This window comes from Oncorhynchus keta, chromosome 15 (genome assembly GCF_023373465.1).
Source record: "Oncorhynchus keta strain PuntledgeMale-10-30-2019 chromosome 15, Oket_V2, whole genome shotgun sequence".
NCBI lineage: Eukaryota > Metazoa > Chordata > Actinopteri > Salmoniformes > Salmonidae > Oncorhynchus > Oncorhynchus keta.
This window is the reverse complement of record NC_068435.1, coordinates 45,295,995-45,320,278: the sequence shown is the minus strand read 5'-3', so window position 1 is coordinate 45,320,278 and position 24,284 is coordinate 45,295,995. Positions and strand designations below refer to the sequence as shown.

At 42.7% G+C, this 24,284-nt stretch overlaps 1 protein-coding gene across 4 annotated transcripts in view; it reads left to right on the top strand.

Moving 5' to 3' along the window:
• LOC118395056 (transcription factor E2-alpha-like) overlaps positions 1–24,284 on the top strand; it is a 43,606-nt gene that overhangs the window by 5,451 nt on the left and 13,871 nt on the right. For all 4 annotated transcript variants that reach the window (XM_052464249.1, XM_035788843.2, XM_035788840.2 and 1 more), the window contains exons 4-11: positions 7,936–8,009; positions 16,036–16,111; positions 16,672–16,712; positions 16,982–17,111; positions 19,225–19,274; positions 23,148–23,250; positions 23,714–23,853; positions 23,992–24,130. In XM_052464249.1, the coding sequence (XP_052320209.1) occupies positions 7,936–8,009; positions 16,036–16,111; positions 16,672–16,712; positions 16,982–17,111; positions 19,225–19,274; positions 23,148–23,250; positions 23,714–23,853; positions 23,992–24,130 (753 nt within the window). The remainder of the gene's footprint in view (positions 1–7,935; positions 8,010–16,035; positions 16,112–16,671; positions 16,713–16,981; positions 17,112–19,224; positions 19,275–23,147; positions 23,251–23,713; positions 23,854–23,991; positions 24,131–24,284) is intronic.

Below are 24,284 nucleotides of genomic sequence, written 5' to 3'. Positions count from 1 at the left end.
AAATGGTCAACATCCACCTTTTCCCTACATCTCATCTGAAGCTGTTTCATTAAGGGTGTTATTGCTTTGTAATGGTCCCCCTTTAAGGAACAGCATGACATCGATGGGCTGTTACGGCCTTTTCAACAACACTTTCTTATTTGTCTTCTGAGAACCCTCCCCACTCTCCCACCTCTGACCCCACCCCACTGTCCATCCTCTCACTGCCCCGAAGGGAGTGTTGTCAGTGAGGTCAAATCACAGTAGCTGTATCAATCCAAATAGGCTGAAATGGCATACTGTCCTTCATTACCACAGATGGGTCGAAGGATTGGATATGATTCCACCGGTCTTCTCCTTGCAGATGTTTGTTAATAAGGTTCATAATGAAAAGGAAGCGGCCTCAGCCCCCCCCCCCCACCACCTCCAGGTGTCCCCGCCCTCACCTTCTCAGCTGCTGCCTCTCCATCACACTCTACCGAGGGTGTTAAAACTAGGGGGGGGGGGCTATTCACCCCCACATTCCCCATCTCTCACCCTGTGGGGAAGGGGGAACTATTTCTGTTATTCTTCACTCCTCCTCACCCCCAAACAACCAACCAACTACCATCCTTCAATAGATCCCATCTCCTCTTGTTGATAACCATCCAAGATCAACACAAGAACCATGGTGCGGCAGGGTAGGTTAGAGCGTTGGACTAGTAACCGAAAGGTTGCCAGATCAAATCCCTGAGCTGACAAGGTACAAATCTGTCATTCTGCACCTGAACAGGCAGTTAACCCACTGTTCCTAGTCCGTCATTGAAAATAAGAATTAGTTCTTAACTGACTTGCCTAGTTAAATAAAGGTAAAATAAAAAATGCTCCACATCCAACTTGCATCCTCTCTCTCTTGGCTTCAAGCCACTTTTCTTCAACCCTCTCCTCTCCGCCAATCATTTTCCTTCACCGCCCTTCTCCAATCACCTTCTTTCACCCTCCTCGAATCCCTGAACCGTTGATGTAGGTATTTTCAGGTTGTTACTGAAAAGAAACAGGATATTGAAGTAGCATAAATCAGATGAAAGGGATGGAGTAGGTGAAGCGTGGAAACCAAACTATGGTGTTTCTCTAAGCTTGAGGGCCACTTACATTTTCTTTTGTAGCGACAAAAGGTGCACACTTACAGGAAAAGGCCGTTACTGTCCTCAATCCAACGGCTGCTCCTGGTATTGTGTGGCAGCCCTCAGCACAGGTCTCCACAATGCTCATCAGAGGCCAAAACAAAGGGCCTAGGCCGCAGAGAGAAGTGGATAGGCAGGCAGCATATGTGGCCTAGTGTATGATTTCACCCAGGAAGCCCCCACCATCCTCTCACAATGGGGAGGAAGAGGCTCTATAAGGGAAGGTTCCTAGTCTCTCTGCACTACCATCTCCTTGGTAGCATTGGTTAGTATCTGCTCTGCCTTGCCTTTTTTTCTAGATTTGATTTAGATGAGCTGTGGTTTATTTGTATTTTTTTGGTGCTCGTCCCTGTAGAGTGGTAAAGGTTTGACGTGTCCTGTCATGGATTAGGATGAGTTTAGCCTGGCCCAAGATATTGATTTGTGGTACATTTTTGGGGGAAGGGTAAGCTGATCACAGATCTGCGTCTTTGGGAGATCTTTACCCGTAGGAACGGTCATTGTCATGCGTCCCTAGTTCTCTCTGACTTTGGGTGTCTATGTGCAAAACCCTTGAGGTGTAAACTAACTTCCAACCAAGTTTCATTTACTGGCAACCAGAAACTGAGATTCTGAACTGGTATTTTTAAACTCTGGCTTGGGTTGAAATGCAAAAGAGGAACGTATGCATTTTGCATGAACGTTTCGTTCTTTAGGAACTTTCCTTCATGTGAATGGAAATTTGGATTTGGTAATTCAGTAACTGGATCAGATTTGCTCATGAATTGGATTCCTTGTGCAGTATAGAAGCATACTCTGTCAGACTTGATCAAACAGAGCTTTAAACATAAGATACATTGTCCAGAATATGCTTGTAGCGTCGAACTTGAATGATTATAAAATAACTTCAATATGGAAAGTAACATGCCTAATCATGTTCAAAATTGTAATTTCAAGTTGGTGTTGAATATTGTCCTCCCAGCATCATGACACTGGCTCTTATTAACCTCTTAGAGATTTCCACCTGAAGGCAAACCCAAATCTAACTGCCTGTAGCCCGGGCACAGAACCAAGGATATGCATATTCTTGGTACCATTTGAAAGGAAACACCCTGAAGTTTGTGTAAATGTGAATTGAATGTAGGAGAATATAACACACTAGATCTGGTTTAGATAATACAATGAAAAAAAAACATACTTTTTTAAATTGTTGTATCTTTAAAATGAACAAGATAAAACAAACATTCAGATAGGATAATGGGGACAATTTCAGTGAAAAACACAAGCGGGCAACAGTACTTGTGCAAAGTTTCAGAATGATTAACTTTCCAAATGAGTGTGCCTCATGACATTCATAATTTTACATTTATCAAGTCACCCAGGTGTCCCACACAAGTAGCCTAAATGTACCCAAGTGGCCAAATTGGTGAAGTTATACATTTTGAATGGAATAACTATATACAAAATACCAAAATGGTTTTCTGACACCCCCCCCCCCAAAAAATGGAGGGAAAACACAGGGGGAAATGTGTACATTTACAAAATAACACTTTCAATATTTGGAAGACCCTCAGTCCTCTACACAATATTATGCTGCTGATGCCAGGTGCCATAGCACATCCATGCCTGCAGAAATACATTTGGGCAGATGAACACCAGCATCGTGGCAGGAGCTGGATGAACCAGTTTCAGTGGGGGATGGACACCTTGGCATTGGGGGCTCCCATTCGGAGTCAGTGTCACTGTGAAAGAAAATGTTCAGTCAGAATAGTTTCACATATGAGCCCTGTATCAACAGGTATAATAAACAGATATATATAGAGTACAGGGAACACAATAAACCTTATTATTATCATATTATAGACCTGCTAGATCTGTCTCATTTATATTATGACAGACCAGCTAGATCTACTGTCTTTATTATATTACAACAGACCAGCTGTATCTACTGTCTCTGTTTCACTTTGGCCATTGTTGTGGCCTGCCCTCCCCTCAACAGCCTCAAATAAGGCTATTTGATTTCACAAATATTATTTTCAAACAACGGCATTAGCATGAGAAGAACTTGCCAGTCCAAAACGATGTCCTCTCCGTTCAAAAATATTCCTCCATTTGGGAATCGCTACATGAATCGTCCCCGATCAATTTCTTCTAAAATTGTGTACATCTGTATATCTAGACTTAGATTTAGCTTTTCCTGACTTAGTCGCCATACTGATTTGATATATAAATATCTGAATATGCGCTTTACCAAAACAATGCTGTGCGCAACATGCGTCGCTCCTTCCGGTATGAATTTTCAATGGCGAATGAACCTCTTTACGCCGTAGTTTACTACATGGGTTGGTCTTCCAACACATAAACATGACCTATTTCTGGTTACCTCAGCTCATTGGCTATCTACCCAGCTAGATTTCAAGACGATCAGTGGTCATTGGGTTAAAATACAGTCAAGCAACGAAACAGCGGGCAAATCATTGGTGCACAATGATGTCATTACTTGTCTTCAAATCGGTTTCTTTCAGTCAATGTGTCCCGCGAAATGATCCATCAGGTTTGGTTGTGTTACAAACAAACCAGTTGATTGCAATGAAACCAAACATGATTGGAAAAGTCACGTTTTGTGTGTATTTATCTCGAATGTGTTATCAAAAATGGAATGAGACGGAATTCACGACACAAGCGGTTCACAAAATGTTTCGTGTGAGGATATAAAAATTGATTTTATCAAACAAAAGACCATTCATTGTGTAACAATCAGCATTGGGATTGCAAACAGAGGAAGATCGTCAAAGGTAAACAATTTATTTTATAGCAGTTTGTGATTTTGTTACACCTGTGCTGGTTGAAATAGTTTTTTTTTTTTTTATGGGGCTCTATCCTCAGATAATCGCATTGTATTCTTTCGCAGTAAATCCTTTTTTAAATCTGACAACGCAGTTGGATTAGCAAGATGCTAGGCTTTCGAAACATGTGAGACACTTGTATTTTCATGAATGTTTAATATGACTTTATGTAGCGATCACCGTATGTTGTTGAATTTCATCCCGCTACCGGGTTCCGTGCGCAGAGAGGTTAATAATTTTAGACGCATCCTATAACACACAAGATACTGTTGTGTATTCATTTACATTTACATTTAAGTCATTTAGCAGACGCTCTTATCCAGAGCGACTTACAAATTGGTGCATTCACCTTATTACATCCAGTGGAACAGCCACTTTACAATAGTGCATCTAAATCTTTTAAGGGGGGGGGGGGTGAGAAGGATTACTTTATCCTATCCTAGGTATTCCTTAAAGAGGTGGGGTTTCAGGTGTCTCCGGAAGGTGGTGATTGACTCTGCTGTCCTGGCGTCGTGAGGGAGTTTGTTCCACCATTGGGGAGCCAGAGCAGCGAACAGTTTTGACTGGGCTGAGCGGGAACTGTACTTCCTCAGTGGTAGGGAGGCGAGCAGGCCAGAGGTGGATGAACGCAGTGCCCTTGTTTGGGTGTATTCATTGTAGACATTCCCTAAATCATAATCACACTCCTTAATACTTATTAGGCATCATGTATTATGTCTGGTTGACTCACATTTCTGTCATACAGGGCTGGGATGAAAGGAAGGAAGGAAGTGTAGACGCCAGACAGTACACCAATCAGTGCCCGGGGCATTATCCTATAAAAGCAAAGTGTTTGTGCCTGCATGTTCCCTGTGTATTGGTCCTGTAGCCTCATAGCTTGTGTGACTCAGGCTGACTGGCCATTTCCAGTATCTCTTCCTGATGTAATTATAGGCCAACCTCGCTTGAAGGGGTGGTGAGACCTGGGTTTAAAGGGGACTCTCTAGTGAATGTGTCTGGCCTGACTCAACCCTCTCGCTCTCTGAGCGAACAGGCTGAGACGTTCTCTCACTCGCTGTTAACTCACTCACAGAAGTATCCCTGGGGGGGATACTTAAAAAAGAGGTTACGGTGTGGAGTTCCTGCCTCATGTTTTTAGGTTTGTTGTCATCAGCAATGGCTTGGTAACGTAGTAGACCAACTATTTTCAAGATTCTTGGTTAAATTCATCCGTATAATTTAGAATGTGGAGTTTAGTACTGGGTCCTCTCTTCTACCAGGGTTCTATGGACAAGAGCTCTGTGGTTTTCTCTGATGTTCTATTTGTCATATATCAGGCTGTCATGGTAACGACTTGCAGGAGGAAGCCATTTGAAGTTGAGGAAAACAAATGAGTCTACTTAAATGAGTCTCACTTATTCTCTCCTTTATACTAATCAGCAGATCTGTTAATTAGTAGGAAAATGTGGTCCTAATGAATATGCATGAAAGTGAAGTAAAACATCATTAAAATTAGAGTTGCTCACTTGCCCTCTCCCTCACTCAATGCGAGTAATTTGTGTGGTGTGAAACTTTCTTAATCTTTTTCTCTTTTTTTTCTCCCCGGTTGAAACTCAGCTCCCCGTCCATACATTTCAATGCAGTCCAAATCCCTTGACCTGCCATTTTAAAATACCTTGCAATAAGAGTTGTGATGCTACTTACTACTTAATATAATATAATAATAATAATATATGCCATTTAGCTGACGCTTTTATCCAAAGCGACTTACAGTCATGTGTGCATACATTCTACGTATGGGTGGTCCCGGGAATTGAACCCACTACCCTGGCGTTACAAGCGCCATGCTCTACCAACTGAGCCACAGAAGGACCACAGAAGGACCACTTACCTCAGAAGGTCTAGGAGAGTGCTTCCTTCCATGCATTCCAGACACACTCTTCTCCATTCTCTCAGTACTTCCTGTAGACCCTTCCTCTCCTCAGGAGAACACATGAATAGCCCGAGGTGTGAGGCCCTAGCTACCTGCAGAGCTCCCTATTATCCCCGTGCCTTTGTGGATCTCCATGGGTGTCAGTTCAGGTCTATATCCCCCTGCCTTCCATCTGTCAGTCTTCCTAAAGAGCAGTAAAAGATACCCACCATGTTCATTTCCTACCCCAGCGGCTATGTTAAGTCTTCCACATTCTTCAGATGACCATATTTTAGCCGCCTATTCACGGTGTTGACGTGAGGGGGAGCGAGTGGCTTGTAAAGGTCCGGCCTGATTCGGTAGCAGGATGCCATATTAAGATGTCCTGATAATGTTTGTTGGCAGCCCTCGACAGAGTTATGGAGATATTTAATGGTCCGTTGCAGCCGTTTTTATCGCTATCAAATAATTTCTGGTTAATAATTAAGTACCTTACTGTGATTGTTACTTTTTGACCATTTTAATTGAAAACAAACTGGGCTTCTTAGAAAAGGGCAATTTCTCAAGCAAGAATGTTGATGGACCACTCCCAGACAGTCCTGAGTGGGGAGGGGAAAACTGAGAATTTGCTGTTAATGGCAGAGAGGTTTGGAAATCTATTTATTTATTTTTAAAATATTTTATTGGTCTATTAACCAAGTCACTGCATGGTAAGGCCAAAACTACATCCCACCAAAAGACTGACATTTCAGCCATTCTTTTCAAACATCTCTTAAACGAAAAGGGTTTTCTCATTTTCACAGTATCATTCCAACATTTATTGGTCCACAACATTCGGCACATTTCATCATTTGTGGGCGCTGTCTCATTAATCGTTGCCTTTGCGATCCACCTAAGAAATGTCTAGGGGAAACACTGGTGTCATTTCAGCAGGGGAAAGGACTGGTCCATATCCCTCTGTGTACATGTCCTCTCTGAGTCTGTTCTACTGCTGGACATGGAGAGTGACAGTCAGGTTGAGGCAACAAACCCCTCGTCTCCTTCATCTGCGATTCTGCTGCCATCTCTCCTATAGATCAGTTGTCACGGTGATATAGCAGCTCTTTCCTCTCTGGACCCATCATTCTCCTTGATGGCTGATCCAGTCGTGCTTCCAGCCTGCTCCCCTCCGCCCCTTTCCATTTTTTCTTTATTAGACAACAAACAAAAATATGAATATTCATAGAGCGGAGCCTCATTAATATGCACGATTATGCAAATCAGCACACAATTAAGCCTCTGCTTCTCCCCAGAGATGCTGGGTAGCGGTAAGAGAGGAAACAGAGGGGGAGGAGAGGAGGGGGGCGGGAATTTTTGCTTCGGCAATCTTTAAAATCGCTCTCCCTACTTCCCCTTCAATGCAAATCCTTTGACCAGGGACAACATGCATGACGTGTGTCCCTTCTGTCATTTGTGTTACTCCTTAGTCTGCTGTCATGCAAAGGGAGGTGTGAAGGGATGGGGATACGAATTACCGCGTTGCCATGGACAGAAGTGGGGAGTGTGGGAGAATGACAAATGTTGAGGATGATTGTAGGAGGCTCATACTGGGTGTTAATTATTCAAACTTCCTACAGCTCATAGCTACACTAAGTGACAGTGTGGTGGCAGAGCTGTCACGGGGAGCTGAAGTAGCAGCGCTCAGCCAAAGGTTATTTAGAACACTTCTAGCCAGTGAGGAAGCAGCAGTGCTTCCTAACTGGGTCACCCTCCATTGCATATTGGCTTCTAGCCTATATCCCCTATCTCCCTAGGTACTGGTGTAGATCTTAAAGGACAAGATGGGTATTGGCATTATCTTAATGGATCCCCCTTGCCCTCTGATTGGCTAGGTAGAATTCTTTTCCATTTTGGTCACATCTCCTTCTCTAACCAACAAATGCTCTGGGAGGGTACTAGGAACTAGGGGTTTATTTGGAGTTGGGTGAAAGACTGCCAGTCTACTACTAGTTTTGTTTCCCTCTCTCATCTCCTTTCCCTTTCCAGTCCTACATGGTTCTGAGTGAGCAGGTCTAACCCTGTGCGTTCCATCTTCTAGGTATAGATGAGCGGAGCGGTCCTGGCCCCTGGGTATCAGGAGAACAGAACAGCTCTTCCTTCAACCAGGGACGGGTAAATGAACACTGCACACTTCATAATGTACACTACAGTGACTACACGCTGATCAGCATTGACATGTTTTTCTTACATGGGGGATATTACTAATAGTATATGACTAGCAGGGCTCTAAATAAATAAAAAATCATTGCTATCACTGGCGTTTTTAACGAAGTTAGGAGCACCACATAAAATTTGAAGAGCACAGAAAATAATGTACATGACAAAAAGTATGTGGACACCAGCTTGTCGAACATCTCATTCCAAAATCATGAGCATTAATATGGAGTTTGTCCCCCCTTTGCTGCTATGACAGCCACTCTTCTGGGAAGGTTTTCCACTAGATATAGGAACATTGCGGTGGGAGCTTTCTTCCATTCAGCCACAGGAGCATTAGTGAGGTCAGGCACTGATGTTGGTCGATCAGTTAGCGTTCCAATTCATCCCAAAGGTGGGGTTGAGGTCTGGGCTCTGTGTGCAGAACAGTCAAGCCCATCCAAACCAATCTCGACAAACCATTTCTGTATGGACCTTCCTTTGTGCACGAGGGTATTGTCATGCTGAAGCAGGAAAGGGCCATCCCAAAACTGTTGCCACAAAGTTGGAGGCACAATTGTCTAGAATATCATTGTATGCTGTAGTGTTAAGATTTCCCTTCACTGGAACTAAGGGACCTAGCCCAAAACATTGGAAAAACAGCCCCAGACCATTGTTCCTCCTCCACCAAACTTTACATTTGGCACTATCATTACTGCAGGTTGTGTTTTTCTGGCATCCTCCAAACCCTGATTCGCTCTTCGGACTGCCAGGTGGTGAAGCGTGATATATCACTCCAGGGAACACATTTCCGCTGCTCCGGAGTCCAATGGCGGCGAGCTTTACACTACTCCAGCCAAGGCTTGTCATTGCGCATGGTGATCTTGTGTGGCTGCTCGGCCATGAAAATCTATTTCATGAAGCTTCCATCATACCGTTCTTGTGCTAATGTTTCTTCCAGAGGCCGTTTGGAACTTCGTAGTGAGTGTTGCAATCGAGGACAGACAATTTTTATTTATTTTAGCAATATGCGGTCCTGTTCCATGAGCTTGTGTGGCCTACCCCTTCCCGCCTGAGCCGTTGTTGCTCCTAGATGTTTCAACTTCATAATAACAGTACTTTAAGTTGATCGGGGCAGCTCTAGCAGGCAAGAAATTTGACAAACTGACTTGTTGGAAAGGTGGCATCCTATGACTGTGCCACCATTGAAATTCACGAAGCTCTTCAGTAAGGCCATTCTACTGACAATGTTTGTCTATGGACATTGCATTGCTGTGTGCTCAATTTTCTACACCTGTCATTAACGGGTGTCGCTTAAATAGCCGAATCCACTCATTTGAAGGGGTGTCCAAATTCTTTATCTAGACAAAAGTATAAGTCGAAGTTTACATGCACCGTTAGCCAAATGCATTTAAACTCAGTTTTTCACAATTCCTGACATTTTAATCCTAGTAAAAAATCCCCCGTCTCAGGTCAGTTAGGATCACCACTTTATTTTAAGAATGTGAAATGGCAGAATAATAGTAGAGAATTATTTATTTCAGCTTTTATTTCTTTCATCACATTCACGGTTGGTCAGAAATGTACATACACTCAATTAGTATTTGGTAGCATTGCCTTTAAATTGGGTCAAACGTTTCGGGTAGCCTTCAACAAGCTTCCCACAATACATTAGGTGAATTTTGTCCCATTCCTCCTGACAGAGCTGGTGTAACGGAGTCAGGTTTGTAGGACTCCTTGCTCACACACTATTTTTCAGTTCTGCCTACACATTTTCTATAGGATTGAGGTCAGGGCTTTGTGATGGCCACTCTAATACCTTGACTTTGTCCTTAAGCCATTTTGCCACAACTTTGGAAGTATGCTTGGGGTCATTGTCCATTTGGAAGACCCATTTTCAAACCAAGCATTAACTTTCTGACTGATGTCTTGAGATGTTGCTTCAATATATTCACCAAATTTTCCTCCCTCGTGGTGCCATCTATTTTGTATAGTGCACCAGTCCCTCCTGCAGCAAAGCACCCTCATTACTTGATGCTGCCACCCTCGTGCTTCACGGTTGGGATGGCGTTCTTCGGCTTGCAAGCCTTCCCCTTTTTCCTCCAAACATAACGATGGTCATTATGGCCAAACAGTTCTATTTTTTGTTTCATCAGACCAGAAAAGGTACGAACTTTGTCCCCATGTGCAGTTGCAAATCGTAGTTTGGCCTTTTTATGGTGGTTTTGGAACAGTGGCTTCTTTCTTGCTGAGCGGCCTTTCAGGTTATGTCAATATATGACTCGTTTTTACTGTGAATATAGATACTTTTGTACCTGTTTTCTCCAGCATTTTCACAAGATCCTTTGCTGCTGTTCTGGGATTGATTTGGACTTTTCGCACCAAAGTACGTTCATCTCTAGGAGACTGAACGCCTATCCTTCCTGAGCGGTATGACTGCTGCGTGGTCCCGTGGTGTTTATACTTGCGTACTATTTACATTTACATTTAAGTCATTTAGCAGACTCTCTTATCCAGAGCGACTATGGTACCTTCAGGCGTTTGGAAATTTCTCCCAAGGATGAACCAGACATGTGGAGGTCAGTTTTCTTTTTGAGGTCTTTGCTGATTTCTTTAGATTTTGCCATGATATCAAGCAAAGGGGCACCGAGTTTGAAGGTAGGTTTTGAAATACATCCACGGGTACACCTCCTATTCACTCTTATGTTAGTTGGCCTATAAGAAGCTTCTAAAGCCGTGACATAATTTTCTGGATTTTTCCAAGCTGTTTAAAGGCCCAGTCAACTTAGTGTATGTAAACTTCTGACCCAGTGGAATTGTGATACAGTGAAATAATTTGTCAACAGTTGTTGGAAAAATGACTTGTGTCCTGCACAAAGTAGATGTCCTAACCGACTTGCCAAAACTTTAGTTTGTTAACAAGAAATATGTGGAGTGGTTGAAAAACGAATTTGAATGACCCCACCCTAAGTGTGTGTCAGCTTCTGACTTAACCTCTTAAGTCAACCCGACTCGCATGCGTCCCATCTAGCCATCTGGAAATGCAAATGCGCTACGCTAAATGCTAATAGCACTCGTTAAAACTCAAATGTTCATTAAAACACACATGTAGGGTACTGAATTGAAGCTACACTCGTTGTGAATCCAGCCAACAAGTCAGATTTTTAAAATGCTTTTCGGCGAAAGCATGAAAAGCTATTGTCTGACAGCATGCAACACCCCGTAATACCTGAAGGGGATGTAAACAAAATAATTAGCATAGCCGGCGCTACACAACGCAGAAATAAAATATAAAACATTCATTACCTTTGACGATCTTCTTTGTTGGCACTCCTAGATGTCCCATAAACATCACTATTGGGTCTTTTTTTCTCGATTAAATCGGTCCATATATACCCTAAATATCGATCTATGAAGAGTGTGTGATCCAGGAAAAAACAGCGTTTTAAAACGCAACGTCTTTTTTTTTATTAAAAAAGTCGACGATAAATTTTCACAACTTCAAAACTTTTGTAATCCAACTTTAGGTATTAGTAAACGTTAATAATCTATCAAATTGATCACGGGGCGATGTGTATTCAATAGCTCCACGTCTTGAACTCGTGGTCGAAAATTTCTCATCCAAAACATCCTGTCGGAGACCGGAAGGAATGGGCTCTGTCTTACTCGTTTGACCAAGAAACAAAAGCCCAGGCAATTGACAAGACTGGCGACATCGTGTGGAAGCTGTAGGACCTGCAATGTCAGCCCCATGTAATTTGGTTTCCCATAAACAATACATGCAAGTGGCGCATTGATACTTTTTCCAGTTTTCAGTAATCAGTTTTTCTTGCGCTTTTCGATGAAACACAGGCTCTGTTATAGTCACAGCCGTGATTTAACCAGTTTTAGAAACGTCAGTGTTTTCTATCCACCCATACTAATCATATGCATATACTATATTCCTGGCATGAGTAGCAGGACGCTGAAATGTTGTGCGATTTTTAACAATGTTCGAAAAAGTAGGGGGTAGGATTAACAGGTTAACAGAGTGGCCATAAAAAAGCCATTGCTTAAAGATTTTTAAAAAGCCACGTGGGAGACTTCCCAAACATATGGAAGAATGTACTCTGGTCAGATAAGATTAAAATGTAGCCTTTTTGCCATCAAGGAAAACGCTATGTCTGGCGCTCACCCCAACACCTCTCATCACCCCAAGAACACCATCCCCACAGTGAAGCCTGGTGGTGGCAGCATCATGCTGTGGAACTGTTTTTCATCGGCAGGGACTGAGAAACTGGTCAGAATTGAAGGAATGATGGATGACGCTAAATACAGGGAAGTTGTTGAGGAAAACCTGTTTGTTTTCCAGAGATTTGATTCTGAGATGAGGTTCACCTTCCTGCAGGACAATGACCATAAGCATACTGCTAAGGCAACACTCGAGTGGTTTAAGGGGAAACATTTAAATGTCTTGGACTGGCCTAGACAAAGCCCAGATCTCAATCCAATTGCGAATCTGTGGTATGACTTAGATTGCTGTACACCAGCAGCAACCCATCCAACTTGAAGGAGCTGGAGCAGCTGTGCCTTGAAGAATGGACAAAAATCCCAGTGGCTAGATGTGCCAAGCTTATAGACATATCCCAAGATACTTGTAGTTGCAATTTCTGCAAAAGGTGGCTCTACAAAGTATTACATTGGGGGGGTGAATAGTTATGCACATAAGTTTTCAGTTCTTTTTTCTTGTTTGTTTCACAAAAATATTTTGCATCTTCAAAGTGGAAGTAAAATAAAATGATACTAACCCCCCAAAATTCAAATTTAATTCCAGGTTGTAAGGCAACAAAATAAGAAAAATGCCAATAGGGTGAATACTTTCGCAGGGCACTGTACATACAGTACCAGTCAAACGTTTGGATGCACCTACTTATTCAAGGGTTTTCTTTATTTTTTTACTTTATTTTTTACTTTTTCCTACATTGTGGAATAATAGTGAAGACATCAAAACTATGAAATAAAACAAATGGAATAATGTGTATATAGTCAAGTGTTAAACAAATCAAAATATATTTGAGATTCCTCAAAGTAGCCACTTTGAGGAAGATTCTGTAGATTGTTCTAAAACCATTATTTTGTCAACAGTAATAGCCACTGCAGTATGTTGATTCCTGCTATGAAAGTATCTGCCTGTTTCACTGTCGGCTGCTGTGTGAGCGAGCCACTCTCCCTCCCCTTTGCACAAAATGCAATTGCGTTAAAAATACAGTTTTCAGCGAGACTTAGAGGGGAAAATCGCAACTTTCTGTTAGTATCTATTTCTATGGTTTTGATGCGCCGCGTAGCCGAGTGCCCTATTTGCAGTGAATAGGCCTACATCAAGTAGCCGATGCCAAGAGCTGGACATTTTTGTTTCGCGTACCATCCGGTGTCTTTATAGGCCAATATGCACAAAGATGTCGGCAAATTCTCTGAAGAGCCAAAAATAAATCTGATCATTCTGGATCCAATTTTGACAGGTTGCTCTAAATAAAACTTGGTCGCACAGCCAAATATTTAGTCGTGTATGGGACCAACTTGGTCGCGCTTTAGAGCTCTGATGACTTATCTGGACTAGGGTTGGGCGATATTGCGATTCTATCGTCGATGATTAACAGCAATCGTCAATGATGACGACATCGTGATGTGACAGGCAATGGTTTAGCCTATTTGAACTTGTCTGGCACCGCTCAGGAAAAAAACAGTCTCACAGCGCAGCACACAAGTGACATTCTGGGTAATTTGTCTATTCCTATTTGTTATAGCCTATTTCAATTAATGTTCTCGCCTACAGAACACAAGAGGAATGTAGGCCAGACAGCGTGGAGAATTTCATCAAAGCGGCACAGTCTCCAATCAGACAATATTGTTTCTCTGTCGGATGCATTGGCGTTAGGCTATAGCCTAAACCATTTTTGTATTTACATTTGTTTATAACCGATACTTAATTTTTTCCCCTCTATTCCTTTCGCTCCATTTCATAGGCTATAAATATGACTGAAGGAGTCTTTTTTTGTTTGTTTTATGCGTGACTTTCTCCCTATCAAACAATGAATGTAACGGAGTTCCATCTTAAAACCTCTTGGAACTACCCATCCCGGATCTGGGAGAATTGTCATCAACTACACTAATTAGCATAGCGCAAGGGGTCAATAAATCTTACTAGAAAATATTTATGAAATCACAAGTGAAGTATAGTGAAACACATTTTAGCCTTTTGTTAATCACCCTGTCATCTCAGATTTTGAAATGATGCTTTACAGCCAAAGCAAGACAAGCGTTTGTGTAAGTTTATCGATAGCCTAGCATTGCATTATGTCCAGCTAGCAGCAGGAAGCTTGGTCACGAATATCAGAAAAGCAACCAAATTAACCGTTTCTTTGATCTTCGGATGTTTTCACTGACGAGACTCTCAGTTAGACAGCAAATGTTCCTTTTGTTCCAGAAAGATGATTTATATACCCAAAATTCCTTCGATTTTTTTTTTTTTTTTTTTTTTGTCACGCTATGTTCAGAAATCCACCGGAAATAGCGGTCATGACAACGCGGGGGGGGGGATTCTAATTATATCCATAATATCGACAAACATGGCAAACGTTTTTTTATCATCAATCCTCTGTGTTTTTCAAATATCTATTCGATAATATATCAACCAGGACAATTGTCTTTTCAGTAGGAGCGAGAGGAAAAATGACTACCTCTGTCTTTTACGCAAGAATCACTCTGAGCCCTCAGCTGGCCACTTACGCAATTTAGTCGTTTACGCTCATTCTTCAACATAAAGGTGTGAAACTACGTCACAATGCTGTAGACACCTTAGGGAGTATGTAGAAAAGGGAATCTGGTTGATATCCCTTTCAATAGCCGATAGGGATGCATAGGAACACAACGGTTTCAAAACATGAGTCACTTCCTGATTGGATTTTTTAGGCTTTTGCCTGCAATATCAATTCTGTTATACCCAGACAATATTTTGACAGTTTTGGAAACTTTAAAGTGTTTTCTATCCTAAGCTGTCAATTATATGCATATTCTAGCATCTGGTCCTGAGAAATAGGTGGTTTACTTTGGGAATGTTATTTTTCCAGAAATAAAAATAGTGACCCCTAGTTTCAAGAGGTTAAAGTTATTTGAAGAGCCTAAAAACACAAGCTTAAACTTGTCATTAAATCTATTCTATAGACTGAGATTTTGTTCTCTCATTATTAGTCCTCTATCTTAAATAACCTAACCATGTGGACCAGGAAAATCCCTTAATGCGCTGTTGAAAAACCAAATAACCTATCTTCCTACTAGGCCTATCCTAAACTTTACGACAAGTTAGTTATGAACAGTAGCTTATTTCCCAAATATTCTATCATACGAAGGCGTCGTCCCAAAGTTGTCGTGGCTTTCAAAAATAACTAAAAATGAAACTATAGCATAGGCTCTTCTCAATCACAGCGGACAACATTATTTATTTTGCGGCAAATAAAGCTATTATCCAGTTATAAGGACGGTAGTGCTTTTTATCCATCCCATGATGTAGGCCTATAATCTAGCTCACTACGATAAGACAGCCCGTTCCTCATCAGACACTTCCATCATAAGTACGCCAGACACACACAAACCTGCTCTGCCCCTCCACCAGAAAGGAATATCAGAAAACAGTTGCCATTGCCTCCACTTAGCATCTGTCCAGGCTTTCAACAATATTATCTTTCATTATGATTTGTTCAGTTGCATTGTGTTGTATTCTTGTCATTAAGATAAATATATATGGGGCTGGCCAATAGGGGTGATTAGCATCGTATGTCACAATGTTTTATGGGTACATAATCACGATAGTACAAAGGTTGACATCGCCCAACCCTAAGCATAGATTAGCCCAAAGAGCCCACATGCGCAGTGCGTTTGGTTGAAGATTGGCATACTGAATCTGTTTTTTAAGACACAGCAATTGATTTTAAGTCTTCATATTATCTCTCATCTCTCTCCCTCCCTCCAGGGTTATGGCGAAGGAGCTCATTACAACGAGCACGAAGGCCTCGCTTCCACCCCCTTGTTCGGCTCGGGGATCCTTGGTAAGGAAATCTGAACATATTTCCTCCAACCTGGTCTGTGGTTTAGACCTTGGAACAGGAGCGGGTTCTCTCCCCAATCCTCAACCCTTTAATTAAGCTCAGCTGATTTGATGGCCCCATCAAGACCAAGTAAACCCACTAACAGGTCCCTGTGGTCTTGTGTGGCTTTCAGAGCTGCAGTAAGCCACCCTGTATTTACAATAAATGACCAGGAGAAGTGACTGCATAATGATGCGTCTTTAGGGGAGCAAATTGAAATGCACACGAGTGAATGGAGATGCAGTTGTATGTGTGTCTCAAAGGATATAGAGACTGTGTGCGAGAGAACCTCACTGTATATGAGAGACCTCCTTCAGGGGCATTCCATGTGGGGGTGACTAGGCACATACACGGGGACAGGGTGTTTAGGCTGGGGGTTAGGGGTTTAGGTGCACCCAAGCACAAACAACTGGAGAAAGGGGAACACCCCGGATTGAGTGTTAATGTGCTGGAGATGCGTAAAAGGTGGCTTTAAAGGTCTTTACAATGGCCTGCTCTGATTGTCCCTCTTGTTTTTATAGGGAAAGCTGAGCGTGGACCCTACTCTTCTTTTGGAGCGCAGGTAAAATCAGACTCCTCTCTTGACCTCGCTTCTCTTCCAACGTGTCAAATGTTTTTTCTGTGTCCCCTCTGAAGCTACCATCTCTTCCTCTGACGGATGTTCTTGTGAATCTGCCCACCTTGTCCCATCTTCTCCTTCATCCCTGAGTTGTTTTCTCCCTTCTCCTCCCGTTGACCTTCTCATCCTCTTTCCTCTCTCCACATTGGGATAATATCCCATGCAGTATTTGTGTGTCTGACCTTGTTTTCTCTCATTCCTCTCCTGTGTAGCCGGGCTTTATGCCCAGTGAGATGCCCATGCCCAGTCCTGATGCCCTGTCACCCTCGGGCCTGAAGTCTGGCTCCCAGTTCTACCCCTCCCAATTCAACCCTCGCAGGAGACCCACCCAGGAGAGCATGGGTAAGGACAGAAACCACTGAAAATTACCCCATAATACACTCATGCTATCCCCATTTCCTAGCATGGATACATGCAAGGAAGATGGTGCACAGAATTAGAACGGGTAGAATAGAGATACTAATGTAAAGCAGTGCCAATTTTCCTGGTGGCCACATTGGAGGGTCTTTAAAAAAAACGTTGTTGAATTTAAGCTTACTTCCATGGAATGGCATTTCTATTTAAATGCTTACTGCAATGCATTTGTTGTAAATCTCGGACATTCTACATAGCGCTGGGCGATATATCAAATTAATTCTAATTTGTGTTTGATATTCCAAATGCCAGTATTGCAGAATTTCGAATCTCATTTTTGTGAGCGTTTGTCCTTGTTCTCATGTTGTCTTTTTGGTCTTGTTCGCTCCGTCTGTGCTGTGCACCTTCCCATTTACACCAGAGATCTGTATATAATTACGAGATGCTCATGTCTCCGCCTTAACAATGGTAGTCGTTGTCCCAAAGGCAGGGAAGACAGACGACAAGCTTCAGTTCAAAATAAGCGCATAGAAACCCACTAGGCTTATTTTGGACAGATTTTGGCCAGAGTGAAACCTCTTGCTTCATCTCGTTCTCCCAAGCCCTTCCCCCTACCACTCACAACAACAAAGATGAGGGATCACTTCTTCCTCTCTGACAAATGGTTTAATTTAAAGTTTGGTCCAACAGAATTGGTCATATGGACACCACAACACATGGAGACAATATTTTACTGTAATAGAGGAGACATTAACCTTTCCAACCATCCAGTTTTATTTCAACTCCTCAAATTTCGAGCAAAGCAGACACTACTAAAACGGTTGTACCAATGAACACATTCTGGAAAATGAATGCTCAGTTTTTGTACCACGTATCGTTAGCAGCATTTTAGTCAAATAAAGTAAATATATAATATTATAAATGTGTAATAATCATAAAACAATTATATAAGGAATTGGCAACTCATTCTTATTCTGAGAAATAAGGTAGGTCATTTGATTTCAACATCTGAACAAAGTGGAAAGGCTAGAATGCCATTTTTAAACAGTTGGGCATATGGTTGTGTTCATAACAACTGTAGCTGAATTCAGAGCTTGTGAAATTATACCTAGATCCAAGTTGACTAAACTTTTAAATTATGAATATTAGCTGGCTTATTGCTAGCATGTGGGCTTGGCTTGCGAGATTGAGACTGGTAATTTTCTACATTATTAGTGGGGTTGCATTATGCATGGTTCTGGTTAAATGTTTTACAAAAAGGTAATTTTTTTATAGACCGACCTGAAAGCCAGATCAGTGAGAATTGCAACAACAAAAAATGCAGGTACAACTATTTTGATAAAATAATTCAATTCTGTGTTAGTCTTATGGTTGTGGAAGGCATATATTCAGCCTCGGTATAATTGACCAAGTTCTGAATTGATTTTATTTTTGCTGTTTTAAATGCAGTACATTTTTACCTTGTACCACAAAGCTTATTTAGAGAGAACATTTTTATAAATCTAGATGTATATCGGGGAAAAGTTAGATGCGTTCTAGGCCAAATCGCCCAGCCCTAGTTCTACATGTGGTCCTTCTGTAGCTCAGTTGGTAGAGCATGGCGCTTGTAACGCTTGTAGTGGGTTCGATCCCCGGGACCACCCATACGTAGAATGTATGCACACATGACTGTAAGTCGCTTTGGATAAAAGCGTCTGCTAAATGGCATATATTATTACATGTATACTGTTGAATAATTGCTACCTCTTTGTACAAAATCACATGGAATTCATGACCACTTTTACTATGTCAAAGGAGAGGAGTTGCTCTTTATTCTGGTTCATATTTCTGACTGTGATTACCTTCACTTCTCCTACTGAGGTTTAAAATAAGAACCTGAGAAATCGCACTTCTGCTAAACCTGCAGGGGATTCAATGGAAGGAGAGGTGGTGTGAGGCCACTGCATAAACATATTGGTTGTATAAGATTAGATTACATTTGATGAAGTTATGGGCCATAAAGGCAGATATTCCTACCAGCACAGCGCTTACCAAATGGACAATTATTTGGAATGCCCTTAACTGCTTTCATAACTTTGTTTCGTGTGTGTGTGTGTGTCAGATGCCCAGCCAAAAAAGATCAGGAAAGTTCCCCCTGGCCTGCCCTCTTCGGTAAGTACTGTTACATTCCCCAGCATGAAAACCAAAAGTCGCTCAAACAGAAGGGAGAATTAACAGAGTTACTGACAACTACCATTAAAACAAAACAGGTGGGGTTTTAGGAGGGGCTCTAAATGACAGTCACGGGGGTGTCCACTGAAAGTTGCATAGCAACAACAACTGGGACCTAAAAGACACACACCATGAGCACCCACTAAATTTAACCACTAAGAGGCAAACAAAAGTAGAAAAAAAACAGAACTTAGATAGGAAGCAAAACTAAATCAGGGAAATCGGACAAAGGAATGTTTTTCTGGAAATCAAATAGAGAGCCAGCTAAAGGTGTTAACCTTTCGCGTCTATCAAGACAACTGGAGCACTGGGCCAGCCGCTCTTAAATATCACCTGTGCCAGCACAGTTGAAACATCTTCTGACTAACAAGATGACAAGCCAGCGCAGGTGTAACATACTGACTAACCAGGTGACACCAATTGGTGCCCCCATTGTGCTAATGTCCAAACTTGAAATATAAATGGAACACCAAAGCTTCTAAAACTGTCCCCCTCTCCACCCCCACCGTTACCCCCCCTCTTACCAGACTGCCACACCCTAGTCTGCCTATTTGCCCCTTAAGAACACACACCCACACTCAGACCTTTTGCCCTCTCCAAACCCAAAATGTGCCCACCTACCCACCCATTATCAGGAATGATCCCATTTTTTTTTTTTTTTTTGCATCCCTCATACTTAAAATGCCTCCCAGCACTCATCGTCACTGAGTGTGCACTCCAATAGTCAGACTAAGCCCCCCCCCCACACACACACAGTCCCAGTGGCATGGCAGGCTTCTCCCTGGTGTTTAGAGCAGCAGCCTAACTGGCAGAGAGAGAGCCTCCAGACCCACAGCTGTGTGCCTTTACACTGCCGACGAGGTGAAAAAATAAACAGAGCCCTACTCATTCACCCATTCATTTATTTAGACATGTTTTTATAGAGGGTCATATTTATAGACCTTTTTTTTATAGATGTGCTTGCATTCCTTCCAGCCCAGCACCCTCATCCACAGATTACTTAAGGGGGAAAATGATGCTTGATGACATGCCGTTACCTGACTTCACTATACCGTTTCTGCTCTTCCCCTGTTCTCCTTCCGATTCTCCCTCCCTTCCGATTCTCCCTCTGTCGCTCTCCCTTCAACTCCCTATCTTTTTTCTCTCCCTCTCTCTTGTGCTCTACTTCCTCTCCTACCCTCCTTTCTGTTTCTCTCTCGCCCCCCTCCATCCCCCTTGTTCTCTCCCTCCCCCATCCCTCTATCCCAGCTGCCCGTAGAGTTGGCTGCAGTCCAGGAATGGGCAGATGGCACAGTAATTAGTCGTGCATCTCTCCATTCCCTTTTGTACCTCTTCCTCTCCTCTTCTCTTCCTCTCTCTGTTCAATCAAATAACAGAAAAAACTTCATTGTGTAAGATCTGAGTTGTCGGGCGCATAGTTTGATTCTCTAACCCCTGCCAGAGTAGAGCTGATTCTGAGGGCTCTGCTAGTTCACAACCTCAGGACCTTCACCTCTTTAGTGACATGCCAGAGACTACTAGCAATCCTATGGGTGATGCTCTGTAAGCCACAGAGGAGACTGGATCATGTGTGTTACCCAGACCTAACTTGATCATGTGTGTAACACACACACCACATATCGCAAACCTAACCGTAAGGCCCTGCGATCACAGAGAAGAAGCATTAAGTTGAGGGCAAAATCCCCCCCCTTTTCAACCATTAAAGAAACCATTTGTTGTCTTGGTAACAGAGCATTAAGATCATAGGGAGTTCAGACATTGTGCTGAGTTAATGGAAACCATGTCATTAGTTCAAGGCAGCGCCTTCGGAAAGTATTCAGACCCCTTGACTTTCTCCATATTTTGTTACGTTGTTACGCATCCTGTTCCCATTGCCTTAAATTAAAATGGATTAAATACATCCTTAACAATATACACACACTACCCCATAATGACAAAGCGAAACAGGTTTTTAGAAGTTTTTGCGCGTTTACTACAAATAAAAACGGATACCTTATTTAAATAAATATTCAGGCCCTTTGCTATAAGACTCTGAATTGGGCTCAACACATCCTTTTTCCATTGATCATCCTTGATGTTTCTACAACTTAATTGGTTGACCTGTGTTAAATTCAATTGATTGGACATGATTTGGAAAGGCTATATAAGGTCCCACAGTGCATGTCAGAGCAAAAACCAAGCCATGAGATCGAAGGAATTTTCCGTAGAACTCCAAGACAGGATTGTGTCAAGGCACAGATCTGGGGAAGGGAGGGTACCAAAAACTTTTGCAGCATTGAAGGTCCCAAAGAACACAGTGGCCTCCATCATTCTTAAATGGAAGAAGTTTGAAACCACCAAGACTCTTCCTAGAGCTGGCCGCCCGGCCAAACTGAGCAATCGTGGGAGAAGGGATTTGGTCAGGGAGGTGACCAAGAACCCGATGGTCACTGACAGAGCTCCAGAGTTCCTCTGTGGAGTTGGGAGAACCTTTCAGAAGGACAACCATCTCTACAGCACTCCACCAATTAGGCCTTTATGGTAGAGTGGCCAGACGGAAGCCACTCCTCAGTAAAAGGTACGTGACGGGCCACTTGGAGTTGCCAAAAGGCACCTAAAGATTCTCAGACCATGAGAATGTAGATTCAAGATTGAACTCGTTGGCCTGAATGCCAAGCGTCATGTCTGGAGGAAACCTGGCACTATCCCTACCGTGAAACGTGGTGGTGGTGGCAGCATCATGCTGTGGGGGATGTTTTTCAGGGACTGGGAGACTAGTCAGTCAGGATTGAGGGAAAGATGAACGGAGCAAAGTATAGAGAGATCCTTGTTGAAAACCTGCTCCAGAGTGCTCAGGACCTCAGACTGCGGCGAAGGTTCACCTTCCAATAGGACAACGACCCTAGGCACACAGCCAAGACGATGCAGGAGTAGCTTCGGGACACGTCTCAATGTCCTTGAGTGGCCCAGACAGAGCCCGGACTTGAACCCGACCGAACATCTCTGGAGACCTGAAAATAGCTGTGCAGCAACGCTCCCCATCCAACTTGACAGAGCTTGAGAGGATCTGCAGAGAAGAATGGGAGACACACCCCAAATACAGGCGTGCCAAGCTTGTAGCGTCAAACCCAAGAACTTGTCTATGTAATCGCTTCCAAATGTGCTTCAACAGAGTAAAGTGTCTGAATACTTATGTGATATGTTTTTTTTTAATGTATTATAAATGTACTAACATTTCTAAACCTGTTTTTTTTTGTCATTATGGGGTATTGTGTGTGGATTGTGGAGAAATAACAACCTTAACATTTTTTGAAAAAGGATGTAACCTAACAAAATGTGGGAGTCGAGGGGTGTGAATACTTTCCAGCAGATTATACAGGTGTACAGAGTTTGGGCTGTACTGTGTATAGGCCAAATAATTACATAAAACAAAAGGAGACAATTTAGTTCAGAGGCGGCCAGAGTTTTCTTGTAGTAGCCTTTTAATGTGGCCCAAAGGTTGCCGTATTAAGACTGGGAGTGTGTCTGTGGACTTGTTATTGTCAGTCTTAAAAACCTTCCACACTGCTAAGTTCTAGAGATATGACCCACTGTCCTCAAATGTCAGGCTGTTGATTTGAATTAATAAATACAAATACATACTCCTCAATAGAAAAAAACAATTGATACACTATATTGTACAAGGGTATGAAGGGAGGGATGGGTATCCTAATCAAGATATCGATACATGTTTTTTTTTTTACTACACCTTCTCTACTATCTCCAATCGATTGGAAATTATTATTAGAAAATAGTCCGTTTGACGTACTCATCTCCCTACTGTGTGTTCTCTAGGTGTATGCATCGGCCTCAGGAGAGGAATATAACAGAGACGGTGCAGGGTATCCTGCCTCCAAGCCTGGAAATGTTGGCTACCCTGGCTCCTTCTACATGCAAGGTCATTACTTTATACCAGATCGTGTCTGGGGGCCAAAACTACACAGTGTACTTATCAGAGTGGGTTAGCCCATAGTGATAACTCTGCTATATGGCGAAAGTGGAACAAAACATCATTTTAGGTGAGGTCAATCAATTGAATAATGCATTAGCTGACCAGTGACGTCTATGGCGATGACCCATTCCTGTCTTTTTATTTTCTCAATTTCTGCCTGTGGAAACGCCTACTGATAGTGAGTCAAAGCCCCGAGCTAATGTGATACTCCGCCTGCCCTGTGTGTATCTGTACACTAGGATGAAGTCATCAGGCGTATGTGACATGCTTCATATGTTGTGGCCCCTTACTGTCTTATCTCTGGATGCTGCTCGTCCCTCTGGTGCTCACCCTCTCTCTCTTTTGTCCACACCCCTACCCACCACACACAAACACCCATCCCTACCCTCCCCTGGTTTCCCCCTGACAGAAGGCCTGCACCCCTCCCCTGACCCGTGGAGTTCTGGCGGGTCGATGGGGCAGCCGGGTTACTCTACAGCCATGCTGGGTAACTCCCCTCACCTGGGCCAGCCTACACCCTTCACAGCCATCAACCCCCAGGACAGACTGGTGAGACTTCTGTCACAAACGCATACACCAAAAGGTTCTCTGTTTTAAATAAAGGTTACATAAGATGGTAGTATACACCACTGTCATCTCGCTCTCTCCCCAAACACAGAGAATGACTTTAAGCCTGTTTTTGTGCAGAAACGCCAGCCGCTGCCTCTCTCGCCCCAAAACTACCCCCTGCACGGCAGCGAGGTGAACGGGAGCTTCCACCCAGGATCCACTGGCTACGGAGTCTCCAACCACACGTCCCCCATCAACGGAACAGACACCATCATGGGTATGACTGTCTACCACTGACACTATGTAGACTGTCTTTTTCTATATAGCTTCCTGTTTCTGTCTATTTTTCTTTTACTTTCTGGCCCTTCCTCTGTTTGTTTGTTTCTCCCTTTACTTCTATATGTTCTTCAAAAATGGAAATATCAGTTCTA